The sequence below is a fragment of the Apium graveolens genome, chromosome 10 (assembly GCF_009905375.1).
Source record: "Apium graveolens cultivar Ventura chromosome 10, ASM990537v1, whole genome shotgun sequence".
Taxonomy (NCBI): Eukaryota; Viridiplantae; Streptophyta; class Magnoliopsida; order Apiales; family Apiaceae; genus Apium; species Apium graveolens.
In genome coordinates, this window is record NC_133656.1 from 196,277,453 (window position 1) to 196,304,533 (window position 27,081).

The 27,081-nt window shown below is 35.6% G+C and overlaps 4 protein-coding genes and 1 pseudogene across 4 annotated transcripts; all 5 read right to left on the reverse strand.

Annotated features, from left to right (window-relative positions):
- Nucleotides 1-630: 630 nt before the first annotated feature.
- Nucleotides 631-5,015, reverse strand: LOC141688951 (receptor protein kinase TMK1-like). Its single transcript, XM_074493102.1, has 2 exons — nt 2,402-5,015; nt 631-1,458 (listed from the first exon to the last, which is right to left on the reverse strand). Exons 1-2 carry the CDS (start codon nt 4,749-4,751, stop codon nt 950-952), a joined length of 2,859 nt encoding a protein of 952 aa, XP_074349203.1. The 5' UTR covers nt 4,752-5,015; the 3' UTR covers nt 631-949.
- A 3,628-nt stretch (nt 5,016-8,643) lies between these two features.
- LOC141689739 (xanthotoxin 5-hydroxylase CYP82C4-like) lies at nt 8,644-10,282 on the reverse strand (annotated as a pseudogene).
- Nucleotides 10,283-11,963: 1,681 nt separating this feature from the next.
- LOC141691552 (strychnine-10-hydroxylase-like) lies at nt 11,964-12,356 on the reverse strand. The gene has a single exon (XM_074496282.1). The coding sequence runs from the start codon at nt 12,354-12,356 to the stop codon at nt 11,964-11,966; it is 393 nt and encodes a 130-aa protein (XP_074352383.1).
- A 3,459-nt stretch (nt 12,357-15,815) lies between these two features.
- On the reverse strand, nt 15,816-17,827 carry LOC141692756 (cytochrome P450 CYP82D47-like). The gene is made up of 2 exons (XM_074497689.1): nt 16,875-17,827; nt 15,816-16,669 (listed from the first exon to the last, which is right to left on the reverse strand). The coding sequence occupies exons 1-2, from the start codon at nt 17,814-17,816 to the stop codon at nt 16,049-16,051; spliced, it is 1,563 nt and encodes a 520-aa protein (XP_074353790.1). The 5' UTR covers nt 17,817-17,827; the 3' UTR covers nt 15,816-16,048.
- A 1,504-nt stretch (nt 17,828-19,331) lies between these two features.
- Nucleotides 19,332-26,139, reverse strand: LOC141690084 (transcription factor LHW). Its single transcript, XM_074494692.1, has 10 exons — nt 25,392-26,139; nt 24,536-24,712; nt 24,342-24,423; nt 23,989-24,030; nt 23,854-23,913; nt 21,231-23,000; nt 21,027-21,128; nt 20,658-20,798; nt 20,405-20,530; nt 19,332-19,787 (listed from the first exon to the last, which is right to left on the reverse strand). The coding sequence occupies exons 1-10, from the start codon at nt 25,484-25,486 to the stop codon at nt 19,608-19,610; spliced, it is 2,775 nt and encodes a 924-aa protein (XP_074350793.1). The 5' UTR covers nt 25,487-26,139; the 3' UTR covers nt 19,332-19,607.
- Between the last annotated feature and the right edge of the window lie 942 nt (nt 26,140-27,081).

Sequence of the window (27,081 nt, forward strand, 5' to 3'; positions counted from 1 at the left end):
ATCTCTTACCAGGCCGTCAAGATAACTGAGTTTGGCAACTAACTTAAAGCTCTGTCAAAGTTTACAAGATGACATGATCCGCTTGCATTGACTTCATCTCACCCAAAACTGATATCAAGGTATCAATTAGTATATAGCAGTTTGTGAAGTGGCGTCCCTCAGATTTGATACTATAATGTAAAATCGACCAACACCATTGTGTCCCTCGGATTTGACACTAAAAAATCAACATTTATAAGTTTGGACCATCATCATATAAGTTAAGGAAATCCCATTCTAAATCAACTTCCTGAATGTATGAATGATCACATGAACGGAGCGTGAAAAGGAATGGATATTTACACTGAATCACTCTTGATCACAAACAAACATAAAAATGCAGCAGGGAAAAGTTACCAGACTCGATGCTTACCCTAGTCTGTAGTTAAAGATTTATATGCATTTTGTGAACCGTTTTTCTGAACTTGGTGCCCATTCTGTACCTTAGGTTCTTAAACTAGCAGTTGCAATACTTAAAAAAAAATCATTATATGCTCTATTTAGAGATTTGCGTAAAGAACAGAGAAACAAGGTCTGTAAAAAACAATTTAAAAATAAAACAAAAAATAAAATCTGAAATCATGTGTAAAATCATAAAATCATTGTATTCAAGCTGAAATAGAGACTGAAATTGTTATATAACAACTGGGTAGTTTACAGTATTGGCAGCCGAGGACATTCAACTTACCTAGCAGGAAAAGCAACACCATTGGCAGATGCATCTAATCAATTCTAACAAGTAGGTACTAACACAATACATTGCAATATAAGAGTAAGAGTCTTGTAAATGCAAGTAGTGTAAAACTTTGTAAATCTATCAGCAGAAAACATAAAAACTCTGTAGCAAAGACTCGAAAATGTTTTTTGAAAAAATTAATAAATCAAGAAAGCGTGCCTTCACACAAAATCACTATCGAGCGTCAGCAGAAGTGAAGGAAGCTGCAAATCCAGTTGGCCTGTACGGAATACTCTCGGTGCTATCCTGTAGATTAGAGTTTGTGAAATTCACGGTGTCTGTTTCCTTCCAGTCGTTCAACATCTGTCTGAGAGGTAGATTATAATCTATGCCAGAATAGTCCTCTGTTTCTTTATCAAAAGGCTTCCACTTTTCAACCAACTGGCCCAGCACATTCACTGCATGTCCCATATCAGGCCGATGATTCGGATCTCTCTCCGTGCAGTGTCCAGCTAGGTCAGCTACAATGGAAATGCTATCAAAATTCTCTTCCTTCGCATCTATTACAGGGTCAACAGCATCAGCTAGCTTCTTATTGTCCGATTTTATCTGCGAAAACCATTCAGCAAGATACCTGGTTTCTGCAGAGCGGTGTTCATCGAGAGCCATTAATCCAGTCAAAAGTTCCATTAACACAACTCCAAAACTAAAGACGTCGGCTTTGGTTGTGATTTTCCCTGTCACTATAAGCCACAATAATTAGAACTAGTAAGAACGATAAGCATTAAAAGAACTATAAGGTATAGTGGGATAAACTATAAGTGGTACATTAATCACTATTCACTAGACTGTAGCTTTAAAATCTCAAAGGCGATGCATCGAAAAAAATTTAAGAAGCACCATATACATATGCAGAAGTATAAACCAGAAACATAAAAGATTGGAAAATTAAAACAGTCAGATTTTTATGGTTTGCAGAATATGTTCACTAATCATGTGGTTCCTGTTCAGTCTTGTTGAAACCATCCGATTTTAGAAATGTTGATCAAATTCAAACTAGCTACATTCATGTAGGTGCTTCAGGTTGCATGTGTGTACAGATGGTAATTTTTACAGTAACCTAGTATCAAGAGGTAACCAAATCTATGTGCAGTTACAGATAGTAGCCTTATAAGACTCATCTAAAATTACACATCCCTGCTCTAGAAAATGATTATCGATATGCAGAATATGTTCACTAATCATGTGGTTCCTGTTCAGTCGTGTTGAAACCATCTGATTTTGGAAATGTTGATCAAATTCAAATTCTAGCTACATTCATGTAGGTGCTTCAGGTTGCATGTGTGTACACATGGTAATTCTTACAGTAACCTAGTATCAAAAGGTAACCAAATCTATGTGCAGTTACAGATAGTAGCCTTATAAGACTCATCTAAAATTACACATCCCTGCTCTAGAAAATGATTATCGATATGCAATAAATCTTCACTAAAATGATGAGTTATTCCCCTAGTAACTTTAAGCCCGTAAGTTCTTCTTTATAACTACATGAAGTTCAGCAATGCATAAACCAAATTCATACATACAAAAACACACACACACACTGACACACATATCTTCTTTACATAAAACAGCATTACACGACAGAATCATCTGCAGAAGATGAGATATTACGTATTCTCTTACCAGCATATTCCGGTGCAAGATATCCAAACGTCCCAGCGAGCCTGGTTGCAATAGACCTGTCTCGATCGGGAGCAAGTTTCACCAACCCAAAATCAGAAATTTTTGCTCTAAAGTCATCCCCTAAAAGAATATTTGAAGATTTAAGATCTCGGTGTATAAAGATCTGACGTGCCAAATTATGGAGATACTCCATCCCTCTTGCAACATCTAAAGCAATAGTTAGTCTTTTTGCCCAAGATAGAGGTTCGAGGTTTAAGTTCTTCCAACGAAAGAGATGCATACTTAGAGCCCCTTGAGGCATATATTCATAGACCAAAAGTCTCTCTTTTCCTTCAACAGAGTACCCAAGAAGCGAAACTAGATGCCGATGTCGAACCTTAGAGAGAACTCCAATTTCAGCCTGAAATTCATCCACCGCTTTGTTACCGACTACCCCAGCTTCCATTCTTTTAACTGCCAATTTGGTTCCGTCTTCTAGTTCACCTTTATAAACTGCTCCAAAACCTCCACGCCCAATTTCGTTTTTTGGTGCAAAATTCTCGGTTACCTTGCGAAGAACCTGAACTGAGATGATAGCATTTCCATCCTCAATCACATGGGTATTTTGTGTTCCGCCATTTGTTCTATGCTCAGGACCAGTCCTGATTTGATTGTATCCACTTATGTCACTAGTAAGTGTAATCTTAACCATGTTATTGGGGTCAGATATATCTCTAGGGTGGACAACATATGCAACAGGAGCTTTTTTGGGGTCTTTCTTTTTCCTGTAACAATATACATATAAAAGAGCTGCAAGAACTAGAATTACAGGAGATGCAGTTATAGCAACAACAAAAATTGGCTTGAGGCTCTTGCCCTTGTTTGCTTCTGTGTGCCCACTGTAAGATTTAGGAGAGTCCAAAGTTGAACCTTTGGACGAGGAAGGAGGGCTGCCTTTCGAGGAATTACTTGATGGATCTACTGGACTTACCTTCGGAGGTCTTCCCACTTCAGCCACCAATTGAGGATTACCATCTATATTGATCTTCACAGCATCACTAAACTTTGGTAATGGAGGTGCAAAATTGTTTTCTTTTATATCCAACAATCGCAAGGATTTTAACTGAGTTAAACTCATAGGAACTACCCCACTCAGATTGTTCCTATCTAGGTGGATTTCTTGTAGAGAATCGAGGTTTGCAAGTGAGGGACTTAGTGTGCCATTAAGATTGAGGCCTCGCAAATTTATAACAGACACTTGGGAATCTGAGTTGCATACTATCCCCAACCACGGCTGTTGACACGGATCATTACCAGTCCATTGTGAAGCCAGATTCAATGGGAAGCCAAAATCGCCTATAAAATCTAATAATGCATTAACGGTAGGGGAGCATTGCTCACCAGGATCCGACAGACAGAATGAATTTGAAGAATAGGTAACATTAGCAGCTTTAAACTTTGGGATTGGACCCATCAGCATATTGTTGTCTAAAATCAGTGAACTTAGGCTTAGATTGGTCAAACCTGGCGGAATCAAACCAACTAATTTGTTTCCATTAAGGTTAAGTTGTTGCAAAGATGTCAGATCCCCGATACTATCAGGAATAGTTCCAGAAAACTGATTACCATGAAGCCATACCTGCGTCAATCCTGTCATCGAACCAATGACATCAATTGTGCCAGTCATCCCCCCATCACCTTGATTATTCAACCACAAAATCTGTAACACAGAATCACGAAAACTCTCCGGTATGCTTCCAGACAAATTGTTAGACGCCAGTGTCAGTAAAGAGAGAGACGGCATTTTGCCAAAAAAATCGGGCAAAGGTCCAACCAAATTACAAACAGAGCAAGAAAAATTCACCAATTGAGCAGACTCCTGCAGCTCATCAGGTACAGACCATCCACTACTCGCATTAAACGGATTTTCATCTAAAGCAAGATTCCTTACACTACTAAGCCCATGAAAAAAATCCAAAGGGATTGCATCAAACTCATTAGAATTCAAAAAAGCATACTGCAATTCCAACAAACCACTAAAACTAGGCAATGCACCATTCAGTTTGTTCCCCTGCAGACCCAAATTTTGCAACTTTACGAGCTGATTAAAGTTCTTAGGCAAAGGTCCTTTTAAGCCCATATTTTGAGCCTGAATTTGTGTAACTCTACTATCAGAACAATACACATGAGGCCATAAAGGAGGGCCACAAGGATCATCACCCTTCTCAGGCCAGTCTAAAAGCTCAGGATTTTCTAAACCATTTTTAAAATCATTCAAAATTGCTAAATCACCAGGGTGTGTAACACTATAACCAACTGAACTCATGCATAAGCACAACAATATAGTCATGTAAACTTGATCACAGCCCATGTCTTGATTCAGTAAAATATATCTAAAACACCAAAATTCACAGCCCTTTTTCTTCAATTTAACAAGATAAATTAATGATCAAAATCAAGAAAATTTACTTAGATATTAAAATATGAACCAACTTGTAATAGAACAAACTTTATAGAAGCAGAAAAATTTACCCTTTGAAAGCAGAATCAAAAGGAGAGTGTGACCAGAAGTTCAAGAAAAAGAGAGGAGAATTCTTGAAATTAGGGAGTTTTATGGAGGCTAATCAAAACCCTGTTCGAGATATTACAGTTGTATCAGGTAGTATGTAATAACAAGATAATTTAATGACACGCGTTTAAAATATAAATAATGCACGTAATTTTAGCAGTATACTAACGTAAATTTAGCCAGAATTTTATTATTAGATATATTTCTTTTACTAGCAATGAATTTTTGATTTGGGGACAAATGTGAGCTTGATTCCGTATTATTATTAATAAAGTCAGCCTGTACATTTATGCATTTTTGAAGAAATTTTGGAAAAAACTGCAGGTATCTACTATTTTTCTTTTTATATTATATATTATTAACAACTATAATAATTATTTTTAATGTTTTTTAAATATAAAATTAAAAAATGTTGTTTATTTATCATGTACATTACATGTTAATGATTGTGACTTGGGTAGTTGGACCTGTTTCCATTTTCGGTCTCGCAAAAAAAAATTCTCACGCTTTTCCAATAATAGTTTTTATTTATGATCGATCATTTTGGAGTTCTCAAATTGAAACAGAAAAATGAATTTAAATATCACAAGAACATATGTGGTGGTCTGATTAGCTATAAATCAATTAATAATAATATACATCTATATCCATATTAAATTTATCAATAAAAATATCATTAATTGTTAAGTAACTAGTATCAAATCATTTGTTACTTAATTTTGATACTTAAGTTACTAATTCTAGCCTACTCTATTTTTACTTCCCACTTATTAATGCAAAAGAATTTGTTCATATATTATTCCAGATTTTATTTTTGATAATTTATCAAGAAGGATATGGTATATACGGTCAGGTATTCAAGTATATTTGGGCTCCGTTTTCCCATCATATATGATATACATCAGAATAGAGCCCTATTTTTAAGATTTAAGAAAGGGCCTCTCTTACCCATATTCGGGGAAAGGGCTGGAACGACCTCTCAATCTACTTACTGCAGCCCTCTACAGTTGAGATATAAAAACTTCCTATCAAGCCGTAGACGGAGTTAAGACGCGTGTTGATACCACGATTTAAGAGTAAGGACGAGATTAAGACGTGTGGCGATACTCGTGAAAAACAAAATTTTAACTATTAATACAAGGAAGTCGCTTTCTTTGCTGTCTTTTTTATTTTGACTTGGTTGGCAGGGTCAGGGTCTTTCTCACTCGGTGAGCGCATCCGATTCTAAAGTTTTTTCCTAAACACTTCACGTTCAGAATGGTGACTTTACTTTTTAGAATTACTTTTTAGAATTAGAGAAGAACTTTTTTGCGGCAACTTTTTACTGAATAACTGTCAGAAAGGTATTTGGTAAATTGTAAAAACCGTTGTCTGAAAAAGCGTTTTTGATCTAAAATCTGCTGTTAGCAAAAATATGTCCCCCTTACTTTTGGAAAAAGCTCAAAAATATATCCTCGTACTTTTGGAAAAAGCTGCTTTCAGCTTTTGTAAAAAGTAGCTATCAGTTTCACTTTCAAACTTTCTCAAAAACATTATTTTTATATATTATATCTCAAAATATGCATAAATTAAAAAATACTATCGAACAGTCATCTAATTTTCCCGACAATACTTTTTCCACCCGCATTTTTTCTCATAATACAACAGTTTTCAACATCGGAGAGAGCCAAAATCCCAATCCAGAGAATTCGAACAAATATTTGAATGCTGAATTTAAAATGTATTCAATTTTTTTAATAACGAGTAAATCTCGATCTTTTGCTATCATAATCAATACTCCCTCCGTCCCTAAAAACGTTTCCTATTTGTATTGGACACGTTTGCTAATGCATACTTTTGATTGTTAATATCTTTAAATTCGTATTAGTATTAAATATAAAAATTTCACTGTATTAAAATACTGATAAATACGAATCCAACGAGATCACTCATGACTATATTTGATATTATAGATTAGACGTAAATTAGTAGTCAATCGATTAGCATAAATAGTAATGAAAGTCAAATTAGGAAACCTTTAACGGGAGGGAGTACCATACAAGATGAGGTTGAGTACGTAAATTAAAAAAATAACCTACATAATAACCTGCTACAAGGCAATCCTCCGAGGCCTACCATGTCCTCTATTTTGAACCAAGTATTTCCACAGGACAGAAAAAGAGTCCATGTATGAATAATGAAAAATAAGTCTATAAAATTTTTGCGTCGATTAATTCTTGACGAGTAATGAAAAATTGTATAGAATCATTGCGTCGATCAGCTAAAGTTTTCTTTTGAGTTTTGAGTCTAAAACGTGCATGAAAATGATTGGAATCTTCATGCAACTTCAACTAAAAAACCTCAACTTTGTGAGAACGGGTGGGTAAGAATAAAATGTCTAAAACTTTTCATGAACCGATAATACCTTCTGGCATTTAGATTACTTGAAAGAAAGAATAGGATGTAAAACAATTCACTTTTAGTTTACAGAATCTCATGAACGAACAAGCACAGTCATCTGCTTTCCTCAACAACAAAAATATCAACTACGGTTACTGCCTAGCAAGAAGTTCATAATTTCTTGTAATAATCGCATATCCAAGCTTTAATTCCAAATCTCAACATTCTGTTACCAAGAGGTATACATTACAAGATCAGGAGTTAGATATGAAATTTAAGACTTTACTGACGTAGGCCTTATATGTATTATAAATTAGTGAATTCGTTCTAGTAAAATATATGTTGCTTTCACTTATTTTTTAGTTCCTGCATATTTTGATTTCACTTTTTATAATTTATGTTATAATTTTAAGTGTATTATTTTTTATTTTTTTTATTTCTATATAACTTATAATTCTATATCAATTATTTTTACCAATTTTTTGAATTTTAGAAGCCATGCTTTTTTATTATTTTATAGGTTTGAATCCTATATTTAATTATGTTTTAAAATAAATAGGTTTATAAATTGGCAACTAAATAGATTCCGAAAAATATAAATCATGACCAAGTAAATAGGCCATGTGTTTAAATTGTATATTTTAATTTTAATTTTTAATTTGTTGATGGAATTTTATTTTAATAAAATAATATGTCAATTATAGACACCGTATTGTGGTTTCACCCCTAAAAAAATAATAAATTTGTTCAAACTGTATTATTATTAAAATTCTTTTTCCGTAGAACTCTAAATTATTTTTTGATAGGGTATTTGGTTTCTTGATTACGCCGTTTTTTGGTTTCACTTGTTGATTTATATTTCATGTAGAGCTCTGTATTATTTTTTAACGAAATATGGATTGTTGTAATCATATTATAATTACCATATTTATATTTTTTGTAGAATTCTTTTCGGACAACAGAGACATAATAATAACCTTGAGTTTGTTATTCTAATAAAATTTGAGTTAATAAATGCTACACATAATTTCAAAAGAAAAATTGCAATAGTAGTACAATAAGTACAATTTTATTTATTATATATTTTAATTATAACTTAAAATTAATTTTTATAATTATTATTTAATATTGATTTTTTGATAAGCACGGTGATCAACTAGTATTCATAATTGATCAGAAATATGCAATATTTTTTAGAAACAGTAAACTGCAAAAAAAAACTTCAAATACTCTTTATTATGGAAATAACAATTGAAGAAAATAAAAGGCCAACGCACTCGAACCATTCACTGAACCCATGGAGTGTGTCTGCTAGCTACTGGTAAAGCTTGTCTGGGAGGCGTGGACTAAGCATAACTTGTAATGGGTATTTCTTATGCAGAGTTATCCCTCCTGCTTCACTCATATTAATCGGTTCATTCGTAGGAGTAACCAAATCACATCCTTGAAGCAAACGAGCTAAAGTTAGTTGCATTATTTGCATACCAGCTGTCATTCCAGGACACGATCTCCTTCCTGAAGTGAATGGTATGAACCCAAACTGTTGACCTCTTGCATCAAGTCCTGCATGACTTGTTAGAAATCTCTCTGGTTGGAATTCACAAGGGTCAGTCCATGTTTCTGAATCTCGATGCAGTTTCCAGAGATTCACCAATAATGGAGTTCCTTTCGGGACATAATGACCTGATACAATGCAATCCTCCAAGGACTGACGGGGAACTGATAAGGGAGCAGCAGGATATAATCGCAATGTTTCTTTAATAATAGCTTGGATGTATACCAAATTTTTGATATCTGATTCTTCTACCCAACGATCTATTCCAATATGGATATTGAGCTCTTGTTGGGCTCTTTGTAACATTTCTTTGTGCTTTAAAAGTAAAGTCAATGCCCAAGTTAAGGTAGCAAAAACGGCATCTGATCCTGCGAAAATAGCTCCCTGCAGAAACAGATTAGTAATGAAAATTTCCAATTTTGATTAGATGCGCACAGGCATGAAACCTTAAGTTTTTGGCTAAAGCTTGGAAAGTAATGAAACAGGCTATGACATTTATGACTTACGGGAACATTTGCCTTGATGACATCTTCAAATTTGTGTCCATGTAGAAAACCATTGGATTCTGCCAACAGCAACAACGTGACATCAATGAAATCAGGAGTTTCTTTCAACTGGCCTTCATTTCCCATTCTCTGCTTATGTTCTTCAAGCCAAGAACTCAGAATGAAGTCCAACTCCTTCACTGTCCTTTTCATGGCCCTCTGATTTCCCTTCAAATCAATCCACTCAGTAAAAGGTATCATATTTGACAGCTCTAAAGGATTAAGCGTGACAAAAAAACCTTCATACGCTTTTTTAAAGATCCTCGATTCCATCTCCTTGGCACCTTCTCCAATACTGCTATACCGCTTCCTAGCCATCATTTGCATTATCATATTCATTACCACTTGTTGAAGTCATTTACCAATGTTGAACTTTACTGGACCTCCTATCCCATTCTTGCAGCAGACTGAGTACAATTCCCTAATGCATGTAGTCATCTCCGAAGCTCTCACAGGCTTGATGAGCTCCAAACGGCTATTTGATAGAAGCTCAGATACTAGGCAAAAAATGCACTATTGGCAAAAGCTTTAGGACGATTCATGAAACTAAGGTCATTAGTAGTGAAGATCTGTCTTACTGCTTCCTTGCCACTCACGACCAGTGCATGTTGCAAACCAAGCTGAATTCTTAGTACAGGCCCGTATTCATCGGCCATTTCTGCCAAGATCCTGCAAGCAGGACCCGTACCTCTAAAAAGTGGAAGGTGCCCTAAGATTGGCCAAGCTCCATTTGGTTTAGGGGCTTGTATCTTCTTCTTCTCACCGCGATTGTTGGCTCGTGATGACCAGAAGCTACAGAACAAAACCAACGTAACAAAACTCAAAGTGGCTTGTAGTAGGACTGTTGCATCCATTCTAAGTGTGGAGTTACACAACTTGCATATGTGTGACATTGTAAGTCTCCCAAGTAAATGAATGAATTATATTGAGGACTGTTGGAACACCTTCCACGACTTCAATTATTCTGAATTACTTTTTTATTGTAAGCCCATAACAAGTAATTTTCGGTGGTAATGTGCATGTGAAATCATACCTTCCACGTCTAAAGTTGTCTATTAATGGAATAGATCTATCTTGGTAAAAGTTGCAAACATTTTATATTATATTGTTGAGTGAATAAATAAATAAATAAATTTAGAATGATTTTGACACTTGTTGAGTAACCAGCTCATGTAAAACCTTAAGGTGTTAGAGGAATGTCCCAATAAAATCATATAGTATTTAACAACAGCAAGGCCGGCTCCTTAGTCAAAATTAATTTTTGGGGCTTGCTCGCCTATAACCGGACCTCAGCGTCCCACATTGTTTCAGATGAATGTAAACTTTTTAAACATCATTAGTTCGGGCTGCTGCAGTACTTCTCGTGTTGTTACAATGTCAAATTTAAGACTTGGTAAGTTAAATTTGTATAATTATATGTAGGGCATTCTGTTATTATTCGACTTGTGTTCATGTATACATGTTATTCTGATTACTCACTGTGGCGGTCGCGGAACCAGAATCACAAAATAGCCGGGACTGAAAATAAATCATGACTAATTTTTAGAGTTTAGCTGGGGCTCAAAATAAAACTTCTTCCATAAACTTCTACCAATTTTTAACTAAAATCGTGACTTTACACAAAATTATTACTAAAACTTTAATCTTAGCCCGGGCTTCAGCCAAGGCTAGCACTACCTTGATTCCGCCCCTGCACTGTGGTGCTCATCTGGATAAAAGTTCAGTGCGGCTATGTGTAATCCACCTATGCTTTGGTCTGCTGAGTCCATTTTTAGCCTGAAAATGACGTAGATGTTAAAAATATTTTGTAACAATAAATTATGATACACGTGCAGCTGCAATGTGACTTTTGTATATCAGGTTCAAGGAATTTGCGTCATGCATTATTCATAGATATTTATCTAATTTAGCCTCCAAACATGATGGGAGTGAATGGCATTGACAAACTCTAAGAACTGAAGTGTACAATTTTTGGCGACGGTGCTACAGAGAAATGCTATCAAGTTGTCAAAAGTGATGAAATACTGGCACAACAAAGTTCAAAATGATGCGTATAGTTCCAAAAATCTTCGTTTTAAAAAAAAGTTTAGATGTTGATGAAATTCTTTAACAACCAGTTGTGCTTAATACTGATTGATAGTCGGTGATTAGCGGTAGCAGGTAGTTTGAGTGCCGAAGGGACTTCTGCATCATTAGAAACAAGCATAGTGACTACTCGTCAAGTGGGTGAAAGATTGGATGGTGGTCATTAGATGGTGGATGAAGAAACGGACAGTTGTCGTCAATAAATTTGACATGGTACGAACGAATTGTATCCCTGTTCGGTTATAATAATATAGTATAGATGAATTTGATAGTTAAGCTTACAAATGCCCAAGATTATCACCTGAGCAGAAACATGCAAAAAATTTCAGTTTAATTTCTGGAAACAGTAAATTTCCGAAAACCATTAAATCCTTATTATTTTGGTAGTTATCGATTGCAGAAATTTCAAACTCAGGCTTTAGACAAGATTTGAATCTTCATACACATATGTTACTGAGACTTCAACCTCTCACTTTCATAACCAAGAGAAGATGATACCTGCTCCTGGTCCTGATAAAACTTATTTCCGAGGCCTGGAGTAAGCACAACATATAAAGGATCTTTTTTGTGCAGAGTTATCGCTGCTGCTTCACTTATGTCAACTATCTCATTCCTAGAGTACTCACATAAAATCCCTGAAGCAAACGAGCTGGAGTTAGTTGCATCATCTGCATACCATCTGTCATTCAGACATGATCTCCTTCCTGAACTGAACGGAATGAACTTGAAGTGTTGAACTCTTACGTGAACTCCTGCATGACTAGTCAGAAATCTATCAGGTTGAAATTCATCCGGGTTGGTCCATGTTTCGGGGTCTCGATGTAGCTTCCACATATTAGCCATTAGGAACATAATAACCTGCTACAATGCAGTCCTCTAATGATTCGCGAGGAATTGATAAGGGAGCAGCAGGGTATAGTCACAACGTCCCAAATTGATTCCCAAAAAAGTTACAAAATACCACGTGTAAGGGTTTATTGGCTATATAAAAATGGACTCCCCCTGTATTTACATTAAAAACACCAATAAAATCATTCCATACTGCCACATCAGCCATGACACGTCATTTTGTAACAAATTTTTGTATAATTTTTTGTGTCTCTAGCGTTACTCTTAATACTTAGCTTGGAGGTATGTCAATTGTCAAGTGTTTAATATCCGATTCTTCAAGTAGTCTATCTTGTCCAATATGAAAATCAAGCTCTTGTTGGGCTTTTCATAACACTTCGTTATGCTTTAAAAGTAATGCAAGTGTCCAAGTCAAGGTAGCAGTAGAGGTATCTGCTCCTGCAACAATTATACTCAGCAAAATGTTCAAATTTTGATTAGATATGCACAAAATTAAGTAACACGAATCTTACATAGTGGATCGGATCGGCGAGCCCAGTAATCAACGAGGTTAAAATAGCCTAGGCACTTAAACATTAAGCCCAATTAAAAACCAAATTAGCCAAAGATTCATAAGAAAATAATTCAAATCCTGATTGCATTCTAATTCCAAAAACTCATAACCTTGCCTTATTTAATAATGATGACTTGTACTCCAAAAATTCAAATCATATTTACATTCTAAATTTCTCTACATAATGGTTCTATAAATAGGCCTCATGCAAGCTACGAAAGTATTATAATAACACAAGATTATAATATAACACACACGAAGAAAGAACTCGGTGATTCAGAGTGATTCAGAACAGGAGCTGCAGGTAGCAATAGCTATGGTGTGTTTTCTCGAGTTCGTTGTTATGATCTTAATAGCCGGCCTGGTAGCTATGTTCATTACTTTGGCAGATAAAACACCACACGAAGAAGAAACTTTTTCTTCAAATATATCATCACTGGCGGACCCTTACTATTACGAGATTTTAGTGAACCACTATCGTGATGCACCTGAATATTATGCAATGAGCAGAGGCCTTGCTGATTCAGAGTTGGTTCCGGAAGAAACACTCAAGGAGTAATAATGGTTATGAACCATCTATAATCGTCGTCTTCTTCTTCTTCTGCATGGTTAACATGCTTGATATTTTTTATAATGTTTATCGTCTTTATTTACTCACTGATACTGTTTAAGGTATCATGTTAGAGATTTGTAAAACGGAAGAATAGTATAGTTAATTTTTTTGTTAACAATGCTGTTGTTTTCGAGTAATTATTTAGTCCTCTTTACGATGTTCTGCTATAATTCAGAGCTCACGAGTTGAGCTGTACAATGTTCTCCTCTGCAGCTTGGCTTGTTTATATTGGTAGGCATGAGTTTTATTGTCTAAGTTGTAATCATGTTCAGTGAATCCGCTAGTACTCGGTTTTTTATAAAGTCAATTTAATTTTATATACGGTTTTTCTTTGGTATGCACTCATGGGCACAAAATAAGCACGTTTATGTCGGAAAAAGCAAGAAGGAGATAATAGAAAAAGCAAGAAGATATAGTTGATAAATTCAACTTAAGGTCAAGTAACATGTGACTGAAAGAGAGGCGATGATGGAGTCAGAAGAAATGGTAGTGAGTGATTAGCTAGCAGCCAGCATAAGCCGTACAGTTGTTCGAAGGGACTTTGGTATAAAGAAGTGCAGAACAAACAAGTTTAGTTTGACATGAAGGTTGGAGGGGACGGTAGATCAACAAATGGTTAGTTGCCGTCTAAATTGATTTGTGAGAGAGTCGAGGCTATCAGCATTGGAAACGAGTTATTTAGGCTGCTTTTTGATAGATTACTGGAGTAGTTGTATAATGTATTTTGCTGAAACTGCCCAAGTGAGGCTGTGGCGGATTCAGCTTCGAATATAAGGGGGGTCGGAAATTTTTTTTGACGATCTCGAGCCGTGCATTTGGCATGTTTTGCTCGAGTGCTTGAAATAAGCTCGAGCTTACCTAAAAAAATAAAAAATACGATCTTATATATTAGATTATTGAGAATATTTTCGACTGAAAATCTTCTTTTAATTGTTGTAGTTGCAACCGTTAGAATTACTAGCAATTTTACCGACATATATAAGCTCAAGGATATTCAATATTTTTGTGTAAGGCTGTAAGCTGCCCGGCTCGAACTCGTTTTACCGGGCTCGACTTAGCTTGTTTCATAAACGAACTCGAGTCCGGATAGAGGTTTCGGCTCTTTTAATTATACGAGTCGGCTCAACTCGACTCGTGAAATTAAACGAGCCAAATTCGAGTCATGTTTTATGTTCGATTTAGTGTAAAATTGATATATTACCCTTAGAGGATCCGCCTCTGAGCCCAGCAGGTAATAACCGAACCAAAATAAGAAGCATATGTGATGTATCAGACATATGTACAACAACTGGATTGAAGAACTCTTATAAGATCTGGATTTAAAGACTCTTACGTATGCTAGATTTAAAGACTCGTAATATGTTATAGTAACAAACTTGTGTTATAATGTGGCCTATGCACTAAAACATCAAGCCCAATTAAAAGTCAATAATAGCCCCCACGATTCATAAGAAAATAATTTAAATACTAGTTACATTCTAATTCCAAGGACTCGTAGTTGCCTTTAATTAGTGCCTTATTTGTACTGCAAAACTTCAAATCATAATTACATTCTAAATTTCTCCGCATAATGGTTCTATAAATAGGCCTCATGGAAGCTACGCAAGTATCATAACACAAGATTATATCAAACACGCAAGAAAAGAGAACTCAGTGTGTTTCAGAACAGGAGCTGCAGGTAGCTAGTTATGGTGTTTTTTCTCGAGTTCGTTGTTATGATCTTAATAGCCGTCATGGTTGCGACGTTCTTTACTTTTGCGGATAAACCACCACAAGAAGAACACGATGAAGAAACAATTTCAAATATATCATCACTAGCGGACCCTTACTATTATGAGATTTTAGTGAACCACTATCATAATACACCAGAATATCATGCAATGAACAGAGGCCTTGCTGATTCAGAGTTGGTTCCGGAAGAAAGGCTCAATTAGTAATAATGGTTATGAAAATCGTCTTCTTCTTCTTCTTCTTCTTCTTCATGGTCAACATGCTTGTTATTTACTCATTGATACTGTTTAAAGTATCATGTTAGAGATTTTGTAAAACGGAAGTTTATATAGTTAATTTTATTTGTTAACAGTGCAGTTGTTTTCGAGTAATTGTTTAACCTTCTTCATCCTATTATTCAGGGCTCAGCTATACTGTTGAGTTTGTTTTGGCTTGTTAATTATGTTAATTCTGTGTGAGCTTTATGGTCTTATATATACTGCACTTTCAGTTAAGTTTCTACTAATCAATCCAAGAAAATACTTAGGATGAACAAGATCATAGAAAAACAGGAAGATATAGTTCATAAATTCAACTTAGGATGTACCCCTAGAAAGGGACGATCATAACCAGATTTGCTTGTGAAGTACAAACCAATACACTAAACTTATATTTTACAAGATTACACACCAATACAAACCAAGACTATCTTTTCAGGATGGTCTTTAATCAGCAAGACTCCAATAATGGATTATTTGTACTAGACATCACACTGTATTTTTATCACAAGCATAAGCATCGCCTCGATTCTTAAGCGTAAAGCTTATTTGGGAGGCGTGGAGTAAGCGCGACTTCTAAAGGATATTTCTTATGCATAGTAATCCCTGCTGCTTCAGTCATATTAAGTGGTTCATTTGTCGCAACCAAATTAAATCCTTGAAGCAGACGAGCTAGTGCTAGTAGAATCATCTGTGTACCGGTTGCCAATCCGGGGCATGATCTCTTCCCTGTGCTGAATGGAATTAAGTCGAACTGTTGATTTTTTACTTCAAGTCCTGCATGAGTAGTCAGAAATCTCTCTGGTTGGAATTCATAAGGGTCAGTCCATGTTCGAGGGTCTCGGTGCAGTTTCCAGATATTCACTAACAACTGAGTTCCTTTGGGGACATAATGACCTTCTACAGTGGTATCTTCTAAGGCCTCGCGAAGAATTGACAAGGGACCAGCAGGGTATAGGCGGAATGTTTCTTTCAAAATAGCTTGGAGGTATGTCATATTTTTGATGTCCGATTCCTCTACCCATCGTTCTTTTCCAACATGGAAGTCGAGCTCTTGTTGGACTTTTTGCAACACTTCCCTGTGCTTTAAGACTAATGCAAGAGCCCAAGTGATGGTAGCGCAATTAGCATCTGTTCCTGCAAATAAAATACCCTGCACAAATACATAGTATGCAAATTTTGATTGTCGATTGGATGCACACAAGTTGGGAAACTGCATGACAGTGTGAGTGTTTAAATATATGTTATGGAAAATAACTTTTAAAAAAAAACGTCAGGCAACATAAAACAAATAAGGTGTCTAGTAAAGAAATTCGGAAAGAAATGTAACTGCAGGCCCTCAACAGAAATTAACTTACTGAGATAGTTGCCTTGATAACATCATCAGTCTTGTGGCCATGTACAAAACCATCGGATTCTTCATACAACGATATCATGATGTCAAGGAAATCAGGATCCTCTTTCAACTGACCTCGTTTTCCCCTGTGCTGCTTATGTTCGTCTATCCAAGAATTCAGAATCAAATCAAACTCCTTTTCTGTCTTTCTCATGGCCCGATTTTCTTGCACGTTCATCCATCTAGTATATGGTATCCCTTTAGACTTTTGAAAAGTTACAAGCATGACAAAAAAATCTTCATATGCTCTTTTCAAACAACTCAATTCCTTATCCCACGCATCTTTGCCAATACTGCTATACCGCTTCCTTGCAATCACTTGTGATGTCATATTGAATAACACTTGTTGGAACCATTTGCCAATGTTTAACTTGGCTGAACCTATTACCCCATTGTTGCAGCAAAGTGAGTACAATTCATTAATGCATGTAGTCATCTCTGAAGCTCTCACAGGTTTGAGGATCTCCACGCGGGTATTTGACAGAAGCTCATGGATGGAAATCTTACGCATCTCCTGCCAGAAAGGACCGTAAGGAGCTAATGCATAAAATCCACCGTAAAAGCCCATGTATTTCAAGGCGAGAACATTAGGACGTCCCATGAAATGCATGTCATTAGTAGTCTGCATTACTGCTTCCTTGCTACACACGACAAGCGCTTGTTGCAAACCAAGCTGAATTCTGAATACAGGACCGTATTTATCAGCAAGATGTCCCAAGATCCTAAAAGGATCCGGACCCGAAAGTAGTGGAAGGTGGCCAACGATTGGCCAAGCCCCTTTTGCTTTAGGTGCTTGTATTTTCTTCCTATCACCGTGATTGTTGGTTCTTGATGACCATAAGCTATGTAACAGAAGGAATGCAACAAAACCTAAAGTGGCTTGTAGCAGAACTATTGCATACATCCTGAGTGTTGTGCAATGTTTGAGAGTGAGTCTACAAATGCTGAATTGAATGAGTTATATAGAGGATCCTTAGAACACCTTCTACGACTGCAACTATCTAGAACTACTCTTTTATTGTTAAACAATGAAACGAATCATCTTTGCTACTAAACATATAACGTGCATGTGAAATTCGTATCATTCACTTCTAAAGTTGTCAGTTATTTGGAAAAATGATTGGTGAAAACTGCAAACATGATTATGTATACTGATTTGGCACCCCCATACAGATCGTTTCAGATAAATTTTAACTTGGAGAAGCACCCCACACAGATTGTTCAGATTTCTTTTTTGCTGCTGCAGATTGTTTAGATGAATGTAAACTTTAAGATCCTGCATGCAAGTGCTGAAGCAGTAATAACACATTTGAAACGGATACAACACTTGATAGTCATGTCATTATTTTGGCATAATTGTTTTTCGAAACATATCACCTGAGTGTATATTTTTTTTTTAAAAAAAATATTAATTTAGAATATATTTTGTATGCACAAGTCTACAATATGTATACTTTTCTGTAATTATGAAAAAATTGATCTCAGGTAACAATTATCTGAAAATGACTTTTGGAGCATGAAATGAGATCGATAAATTTATTTTTTGACAAAATTTGTATATTTTTCTCTCAGTTACTATGGTTGGCGCGATTATGGCATGTTTGGGAACTCTTGTTTTCACCTTAAACGGGCTTAATGCCTGATTTGTATTTTGATATCCTGTTTGGCAAAAAATATGGAACGTCGTTATTTCACCAATCTGTGGTGACAAGAGAAAGTGTGGTTTCTGAACTTTCTCATTTTCTTACCTATTAGCATTTGTTTCTTACCTACATTATTTTACTTTTGTTATGTATATTTTAACTTTAAGTCATAAATTACATATTTTAGGAAATCTCAAACGCGTGTTTTGAGAAGTTTGTTAATGGCATTGAAGATATGATTTTTGGAGCAAGTAACATGTAACATATGACCAAGTGAGAAGCAGTAGGGGAGTGGAGCGGGAAGAGATGATATAGTGGGTGATTACTTACCATATGCAATGCTATAAGTTGTCATCAATAAATTTGACGTGGCTGGAAATTCCACAAGGTCATCAGATCGGAATCGGGCAGGTCGAGTGAAATGCCCATCCCAGCCTCGAATGTTAGAGGCGATTAGTATAATAGTAAGAGTCGGAGGCTATCACGACGGAAACAAGTCTTAGCCTTTTCTCGGATATGTGGATACCTGTAGCAGTTAAAGAATTTCTGATCATGTTATGCTCAACTGCCAAGGAACACGGCAGTTTTGTACCATGTCAGCTCACTGGATGAACAAGCATCTTACTCATAGCTATGAATGCACAACTCGCAGGGCTTCATATGCTATTTTTGTGTTTCTTATAATGAAAGAAGCATTCGTCAAGTCATTTCATGTCCCCGTAACAATTCACTTTGTTTCCCTTCTTCCCCACAACCACGCTTAACCATATATTACGTGGACAAAACAACACGGTTACTACAGTGTTTCATTACAGTGTTACATTCCTCGTCTATCCCTTTACAGAAGAAGCAAAATAAGAAGCATAGTTGATTACTAAACATATGAATGCGGCTTTAAGTTGAGATCACTAACTGCTCTAGAGAAGAAAAAGCCATCAGCCTAGATTCTGAACCCAAAAATACATCAATTTTAGATCAGTGCTGGTCATGGCAAAGCTAAAAGGCGCTTTGCTCTCTGCATATCCAGACCCAAAATTGATATATTAGGTGATTCACGGAAAATTGCATGGTCTGCCAGTTGCAGCTATTGAAACCCCCGCATGGAAAGGCTGGTGAGACATTGCACCATCTATACCAACGCAATTGGCTGACTCTGCTTTGCTTTCAACTGATTGCTCTAAAAGGCGAACAAGGGAAAGAAATATCTCCATCCTCGTTACATCCCTGTTGGCCTGGTCACAGAACTAACATAATTAAGATATGTAGAAAATATGAAGACAAATAAAACAGGAACGGCATGACAACTACTTCACATACTAGATATTTACCCTCAAAATTACATTTAAGTAGCTGAGCATTCCTTACGCCGAAGCCAGAAATTTTCTTAACTCAGAGATACTTCAAGGTAAATTACTTGTGAGCAATGAGCATAATATGAATGATTAAGACGTCCTTGAAGGCTTCACAACTCTATGACTATATGTCTAATATATTCTACAGTATCATACTCATTTATACACTGCATATCTGTATTGGTGGGAAACTTTGATCCTAACACAGGACCAATAATTCTATATATGCAAGCTTAAAATACATGTCGATGTGTTCTACTTCTACTTCTTTAGCTTTGGCCAAATTGCAAAGTGTGGCTTTCCAATATCGTGTAAAAGATGCCATTTGTCAAAGAAGTGAAGTGTGGAAACTAGAAGCTTTAAAACTTCAATTCCTAGACACATATATGGGATTTATTAATATAGTTTTAGACTTTTAGTCACAGTGCATAATTAAACAATCAAGTTCTCCCACAAATACACATCTTCTTAAAATTGTTTTTGATGTTATTAGTTACCTCCACAGCAAAGCGTGCCCAAATCTTGTCATTACGAGTTTCCATCATCCCCTTCAAGATGGTTAAACCCAATCCTCTAACTAAATCAGCAATTTCCAAAAATAAACCTCGTTCTTCACACAGCATCTACATTTGAAAGAGAAAATATCAAATATAAAGTAGCTGACAAGAAAGTATGGTAAAGCTGGTGTGTGCAATCTATCAGGTTATATCTATAGTATTAACATAATGATCTAAAATTCCCTATTACTACCTCTACAAGCATTTGGCGCGGTGGATTTAAATCCTCAACTATAATAGGGCAGACCATAGATTGTGAACCGACTTCATAAGCCCAGGTTGCTCCCCCTTCAAAGTTGTCCTTCAGTAGTAATCCACCTTCTTTGTTAAGAATCTGGAATATCACACAAGAATATGTAAGCATATTTTGGATGCAATTAGATGACAAAATTAATGACTGGAAACTTCTGCAGATTTACAAGCATCACAATTCAATACAAGGCAAGACTTGTACGAAAAAGTAAACTGTATTCTGAATCTACTATGCCCAAAAAAACATCTCACTAAAAACCATCCATAAAAAGTACAAAACTCTTTATCTTAATACAGAGTGTATATATACCATGGACTCCCCCGTCTGTTTTAGTTTGTCAGCATGCTTCGTAACACTTTGCAAGAACAGCATATGTTTGATCGTCCGCTCCAGTAATGCATCAATGCTACACTGTTAAGGAAAACAATTTGCTATAATTGTCAGCAACTGAAAATTTTAACTGAACATGGGCCGTGTTGAACAAGGACAAGGAGACTGCAAAGATGGCAGTACCTTTGCACTATTTGGAACAATATCCCTTAACTCTTTTACACGGTCTTGAATCATCTGCCGGTCTTTTGGCCTGGGTCTAGGATTCTCTCCAGGTTTAACCCTTTTGCGATTTGATTTGCTGATTTCATCTGACCTCTTTGAAAATGTAGTTGAGCTTGAACTTTGCTTCATTTCAGGACCTTGTTCAACCCAAGAACTACTTTGGGATCCATTAAAGGACTTTGTTTGGGAAAATTTTCCTGACTCTTCCTTGCAAGGCTTATAATTATATGAATAAGATTTTAATGCTCGCTCTTCTGGTAGGTACTTGGCAAGACTAATGCATGCTTCCTGCACTTGATTAGGAGGAGTGTTGGCTAACCTGGATGAGGTAGAAGCAGTAGGAGCAATAGTGCCACCAATCTTTGCCAATGAATCCCTGCAAGACAAACTATCATCCGAAGTCTGCTTTGTAGCAGCCTGAACTCTGCAGACCACAGCATCAAGAAGATTGTCTGTGCTAGTCCCGCATAGAGCATCACTATCTGAGTTTCCTTCAGTAATCACTTGCATCTCAGAACATGCATTCTGAAGTTTATACAATGTATGGTAATTCTTGTCCAGATATTTGGAGTTTGAACCTGGCCCATCATTCCAACTTTCATCAAAGAGAGAATTCTTAAAATTCATTCCGAAAACATCAAACAAGTCATTCCCAGAATGTGTCTGGCCATATACATCTTCATATTGAGCATGCCCGATATTCTGATATCCAGAATTTTGCTTTATACCATCATGACTGAAGCCAGAACTATGGCCAGACAGATCAGTATGGTTGTCTGATGGAGTATATGGGACACTACTACCCTGAAATTCCACGTTTTTCACATTTTCTTTACTTCTGTACGAGTGAACCTGAGCATATGTAATATCTTGAAATTCATTTTTCTTATTAGAGATACTTGCAGGCAAGTCGTCGGAAGTAAAACTCAATGTAGACAACTGTGTGCTATATTGTGAACCATCTTGAAACTCACTTTCGGCACTAAGAACAGGCAAGTTATGTCTTTTCACCAATCCATGTAGACCACCCAAAGCATTATGTGGGTTGCTCGGTTTGTGTGATGGCACACTATCAGAACCTGTGTGATTTGAGTTTAAGTGGTCTGCTGTTGTCCATTTTGAAAGAAATGCATCGGATTCGTTTAGAACACCATTTCCAACAGCAGAATTTACCAACATCTTATGTTCTAAATTTCTACTTCCAGGAACAATAGCTGCTGGACCAAGGGAGGGTTGCTGATCTGTGGACCCTGGAATATAAAAAGAAGCCTTCTCGTTCGGCCACAACTTCGGATCCAGGGTAACTACTTCAGCTTTTGTGATTTCATTTTCTAGTTGGCTCTTCTGATTAATTGTAGGCTTAATATTTGGAATGACTTGAGCTTGAAAATGATTATTGGAAAGTGAGAATCGTTGATTCTGAAATTTTGGACCAGTAGACGGTACATTATCATGAATTTTCCCAACCACGCCAGAGGTTTGACCACCCACCACTGGAGCTAGAGAGTCATTTAGCTTGTTGTAGTTGTCCGTAACGTAAGAAGTCAAGTTTGCACCCTTACAATTCCTAGAAGAACTCGCAGAAGCAGGGTTGTCAAGAACTAGCGCTCCAATTTCAGAGGAAGGTTCCTTAGTTGCAAAGTTGTCACGAAATAGAGACCCGGGAACATATCCAAGTTGCAGAATCAAAGTCTTGACGTCATCCATAAACTGCATGTTCTCCATGATCTGTACCAGTGTGGATACCCACCCACAATATAAATTAATAGAAATTAGGAGCTATTAAACAAATGACCAATATAACTGCTATACCAGCAACCTCAAACAGGGAGAAGTTGGTACAAAAGGGGATAGTGGATACATACAGTGCTTCATCTTCCTCTGGTGTCTAATTATCAAAAATTACCAATGAATTTATAACTATGGTCTCTTATGTAGGTGTATCAATATAGAATTATTGATACAATTGACTCAGAAGAGTATTCCACCAGGGAAGGTATCATCAATTAGTCACTGAGAATTAACCTACTCCTATGGCCTATTAGGAACATTACTTGTGTAAATAAATCAATTGAAAGAAAACCCAAATAAACACGGTCACATAGCGATGTAGCATGAAGGCCTGCAGGCTGCATCTAAACTAATAATTATAATTTGCTTTTACGATAGGCAGGTGCTGAAATAATCCAAATGAATTTTCACGAGGCAATTGTAATATTAATTTATAATATCACAAGCAAAGAAGACAACATAAAGTTACACAAAAACTACATCAGCTCCAAGCAAAATATAAAGGATCTATAAGATCAAGTTTTCAGATTATTCTATATAACGCCATAGATAGCTGCATCCAGTTCATATTATGTCATCCACCCATAGCTGACTTAACAAAAATATTGTTACTGGCAGAGTGAAGAGAGTATGGACTACTAACTATTAAGCCCAACCTCATGACATGGAATCTAACTATATCACAGGCACAGACCCCCTGACACATATGCTAGAGTTTACTCATACCATAATATAAATGTAAACGGCTAAGGATTTTAAAATCTCATTATTTAGAGAAGCTAGTCCTTACAGATGATGATGAACCAAGCTGAACAACACCATGAGGAAGAACAGGAATGACTGCAACTGTCTGCAGATCAAGAACAATTATTAATTAGTAGTTAAAGGAGTGATAGGCTATTATGAGATTGCACACACACCCTACCTGCATTCCTGCTGAGATTTGTTGATGCATCTCACTTAATACCTAACATCATCCAGAAACAAGAATAAAAGATAAATTGGCACAGTGAAATCACAAAACCATACAGTATGTAGGAGTAGGACCAGATAAAACAGATAAGACTTATCCTGAGTTACTTTATATGATACATTTATTGAATGTAAATTCAAATTCATTATGGACAGTAAAAAAAGAACCTGCTGAATCACACTTAACTCACTAATCACCCTTTTCTCCTTTTAATTTCAAATTCATATTACAAGTATATTATTATATTTAGTCTTTACTTGTTGTAATATCTAGTCTCTAGCTGACACATACATAGTATAATGTACCTCTGGTGGATAGAATTCTTTCGTATAGTTCTGGGTAAGAATCCAATGAGAGTTTCCGGTAAATGCGGCTCGCCCAACAAGTCTGAAGAAGAAAATATGTAACAACACCTCTTTTAAGTATTTGAGTTGTCAAAATGAAAGCATGAATAAAATGAAAGAGTAAACAATAAAAGATTAAAATGAAAATACTGTACCCTTCTCCAACAACATTAACATAATTGTCTAGCATCATTTTGTTCACAAGTAATTGGACTCTATCTCCTCCTTGAAACCCAAGAGAGTTGCAAACTTCGGGAGAAACAAGATCAGGCATGGGTGGAGCACCGGAATATGTTATGGGGCCATAATAACATTCTTCCCAAATTAAAAGCCTGGAAATGATAAATGGATTTACAAAAACTAAGATGCAGTTACAATCAAATCATCCATTATCTATTTATATGCTTGTACAGTTACTAAACCAACTGGTTTACACAAAATTAAGATAGGTTATAAGCTTATGGAAATGGATACTGACTACTGAGTGTATGACTCAATCTACATGCATTAATGTTTAAGAAGACAAATGAATCTGACAAAATAACAATGAAAGGATTGTAAGCAAACATACAAAAAAACAGACTTCGCCAAAGCCAAAAGTAAAATGAAATCTGGAATAAAATCAACTGAATCCAACAAAGGTAAAGAAGCATACAGATATACACAGTAAACACTAAAGGAGATTCACATAGACATCATAAAGCTGAAGGTGAGGTCAACATTGTCTCCTCCATTTTTTCAGAAACCAAACAGAAACATGGGTCAGCACAAGTTTCTATAAAGAAATTAATGAGAAAAATACAAGACAACTGCAAAAAGAACACAAACAATCAAAGTACTGTTTATCCTCACTACCCACAACAATACACAGTCTTTTCCCAAATGTTCAAAATACAAATTAGAGGACCAGGTTTAACACTATCTATCTTCACAATTTCTGAATAATCATTCAGCATCTTACAAAATAAACAAAAAAATGTAAACAAAAAGAGCAAAATAGAGTGAACTTACTTAGGATTTTGACAGCCAAACTTCCAAAAAACAGCATAAGACCATTGATTAACTCCACAAAGAGTCTTGAGAGCTTCTTTTAACAAATAACCCATTTCTCTTATGACACAAAAATTTCAATTTCCTGAACATGCACTGATGCTACATAAACACCTTCAACTTCTTGAACTTACACTATCTCTTCTTTCAATTATTTTGGCTCAAAACCACTAATCTAATCTAACTACCTCTGCAAGAACCTCTTCCAGCTTGTTTAGTCCTTAATCCACCACTTCTCTTCCTCTCTGGATCCAAATTACCATAAATAGTCCTCCTGCAAGCCATTCTATAGACACAAACAAAGAATAAAAACACCAACTTTATACAAATGTATGTATCTATAACACAGTCTAAACAAACCCAAAAGCTCTAAGCTCATAAATAGTCATTAATGTCTCCATTTTCAGCTAAAAGAGGTTGTTTCAAGAAAAGGGCTGGAATTATTTTTCAAGATTTTAGTAAAAAAAATGATAAAGTTTGGATCTTTAGCAAGAATGAAGGCTTAAGATGAGATTTTGAGTTGAAATTTTGGTGAGTTTTGGTGTTGGGTGGGTTGGTGAATAGTTTTGTTGAGGTGGGCTTTCAGAGCTTTCAGCTTTGTATGTAAAATATGTTTTGTGTAAATAAATACTACTTCAGTCTCTTTCTCTCTCTCTCTCTATCTCTCTGGTGATTCTCTTTTCTTTATTACACTCAGATGTGGACTCTCTGCTCAACTCTGCACAAAAGTGTTAATCACACCAAAAGACTTTGTGAAGTTCAAGAAATGCCCATGTTTTTGTGCTTATTTTACAATTTCACCATCTTTTTTTTTCTTGTCGCTTATTGTAACTTATTTGGACCGCTTTATTAGTGTTTATCCAAAACCTTTCATTTCTCACACTTATGTCTAGACTCTAGATTAATCAAGGTTATCATATCTATGCCTATGGTGTTAAGTTTTAACTGTTTATATTTTTAATATCGTATTTTCTGTGGGCACACAATAATAATAATGTGTCAAATTTTGATTGATTTATCTTTTATAAATGTTGATGAATCTCTTGTATTTACATAAGTTCTACCAATAAAAATATTTCAAATTCATAAAAGTTAGTGATTAATGTGTGCCCATAACACACCCTAGTCAAACCCTTTTAATATTAAAGAACAAATATTTAATTTATTGGACCTTTGTAATACATTGAAAAAAAGAAAAATCCATTGTTGAACAACGATTCATTAATTTTCATGAAAAGTCCAACATATATTTATACTATTCTATTATAAATGAAATATTAAAAATTTGGTTGTTGTTTGTTGTTCGTTTTATTATATTTAAAATAAGACACTTAATATTATATTTAAAATAAGATACCTAAAATTACTCGACTATCAATTCTATTATTTTTAAAATAGGACATATGACACTTCATATTATATTTAAAACATTACACCTAAAATTAATCGCCTATCAGTTCTATTATATTTAAAATAGGACACTTATATTATATTTCTATCTATACTATTATATTAAAGACGAAATATTGAAAATTTGGTTTTCGATCGTTGTTGACCGTTAGATTTATTCTTAAAAAATAGTATTATTTAAGAGGTATAAGGTTCGAATCATGCCGACAACATATTAAAATTATAAAAAATATAGTATTCT

Excerpts from the sequence above, each read along its gene's own strand:
- LOC141688951 (XM_074493102.1), bottom strand. The coding sequence starts at position 4,751 with ATGGGCTGTGATCAAGTTTACATGACTATATTGTTGTGCTTATGCATG. Across the intron at positions 1,459-2,401 it reads TCTTGCACCGGAATATGCTG|TGACAGGGAAAATCACAACC; the intron begins GTAAGAGAATAC and ends TGTGGCTTATAG.
- LOC141691552 (XM_074496282.1), bottom strand. The coding sequence starts at position 12,356 with ATGGCTAATATGTGGAAGCTACATCGAGACCCCGAAACATGGACCAAC.
- LOC141692756 (XM_074497689.1), bottom strand. The coding sequence starts at position 17,816 with ATGTATGCAATAGTTCTGCTACAAGCCACTTTAGGTTTTGTTGCATTC. Across the intron at positions 16,670-16,874 it reads TTATCAAGGCAACTATCTCA|GGTATTTTATTTGCAGGAAC; the intron begins GTAAGTTAATTT and ends GTATTTGTGCAG.
- LOC141690084 (XM_074494692.1), bottom strand. The coding sequence starts at position 25,486 with ATGGGTTATTTGTTAAAAGAAGCTCTCAAGACTCTTTGTGGAGTTAAT. Across the intron at positions 24,424-24,535 it reads GTTAATGTTGTTGGAGAAGG|ACTTGTTGGGCGAGCCGCAT; the intron begins GTACAGTATTTT and ends TTTCTTCTTCAG. Across the intron at positions 23,001-23,853 it reads AGCTTGGTTCATCATCATCT|ATCATGGAGAACATGCAGTT; the intron begins GTAAGGACTAGC and ends ACACTGGTACAG.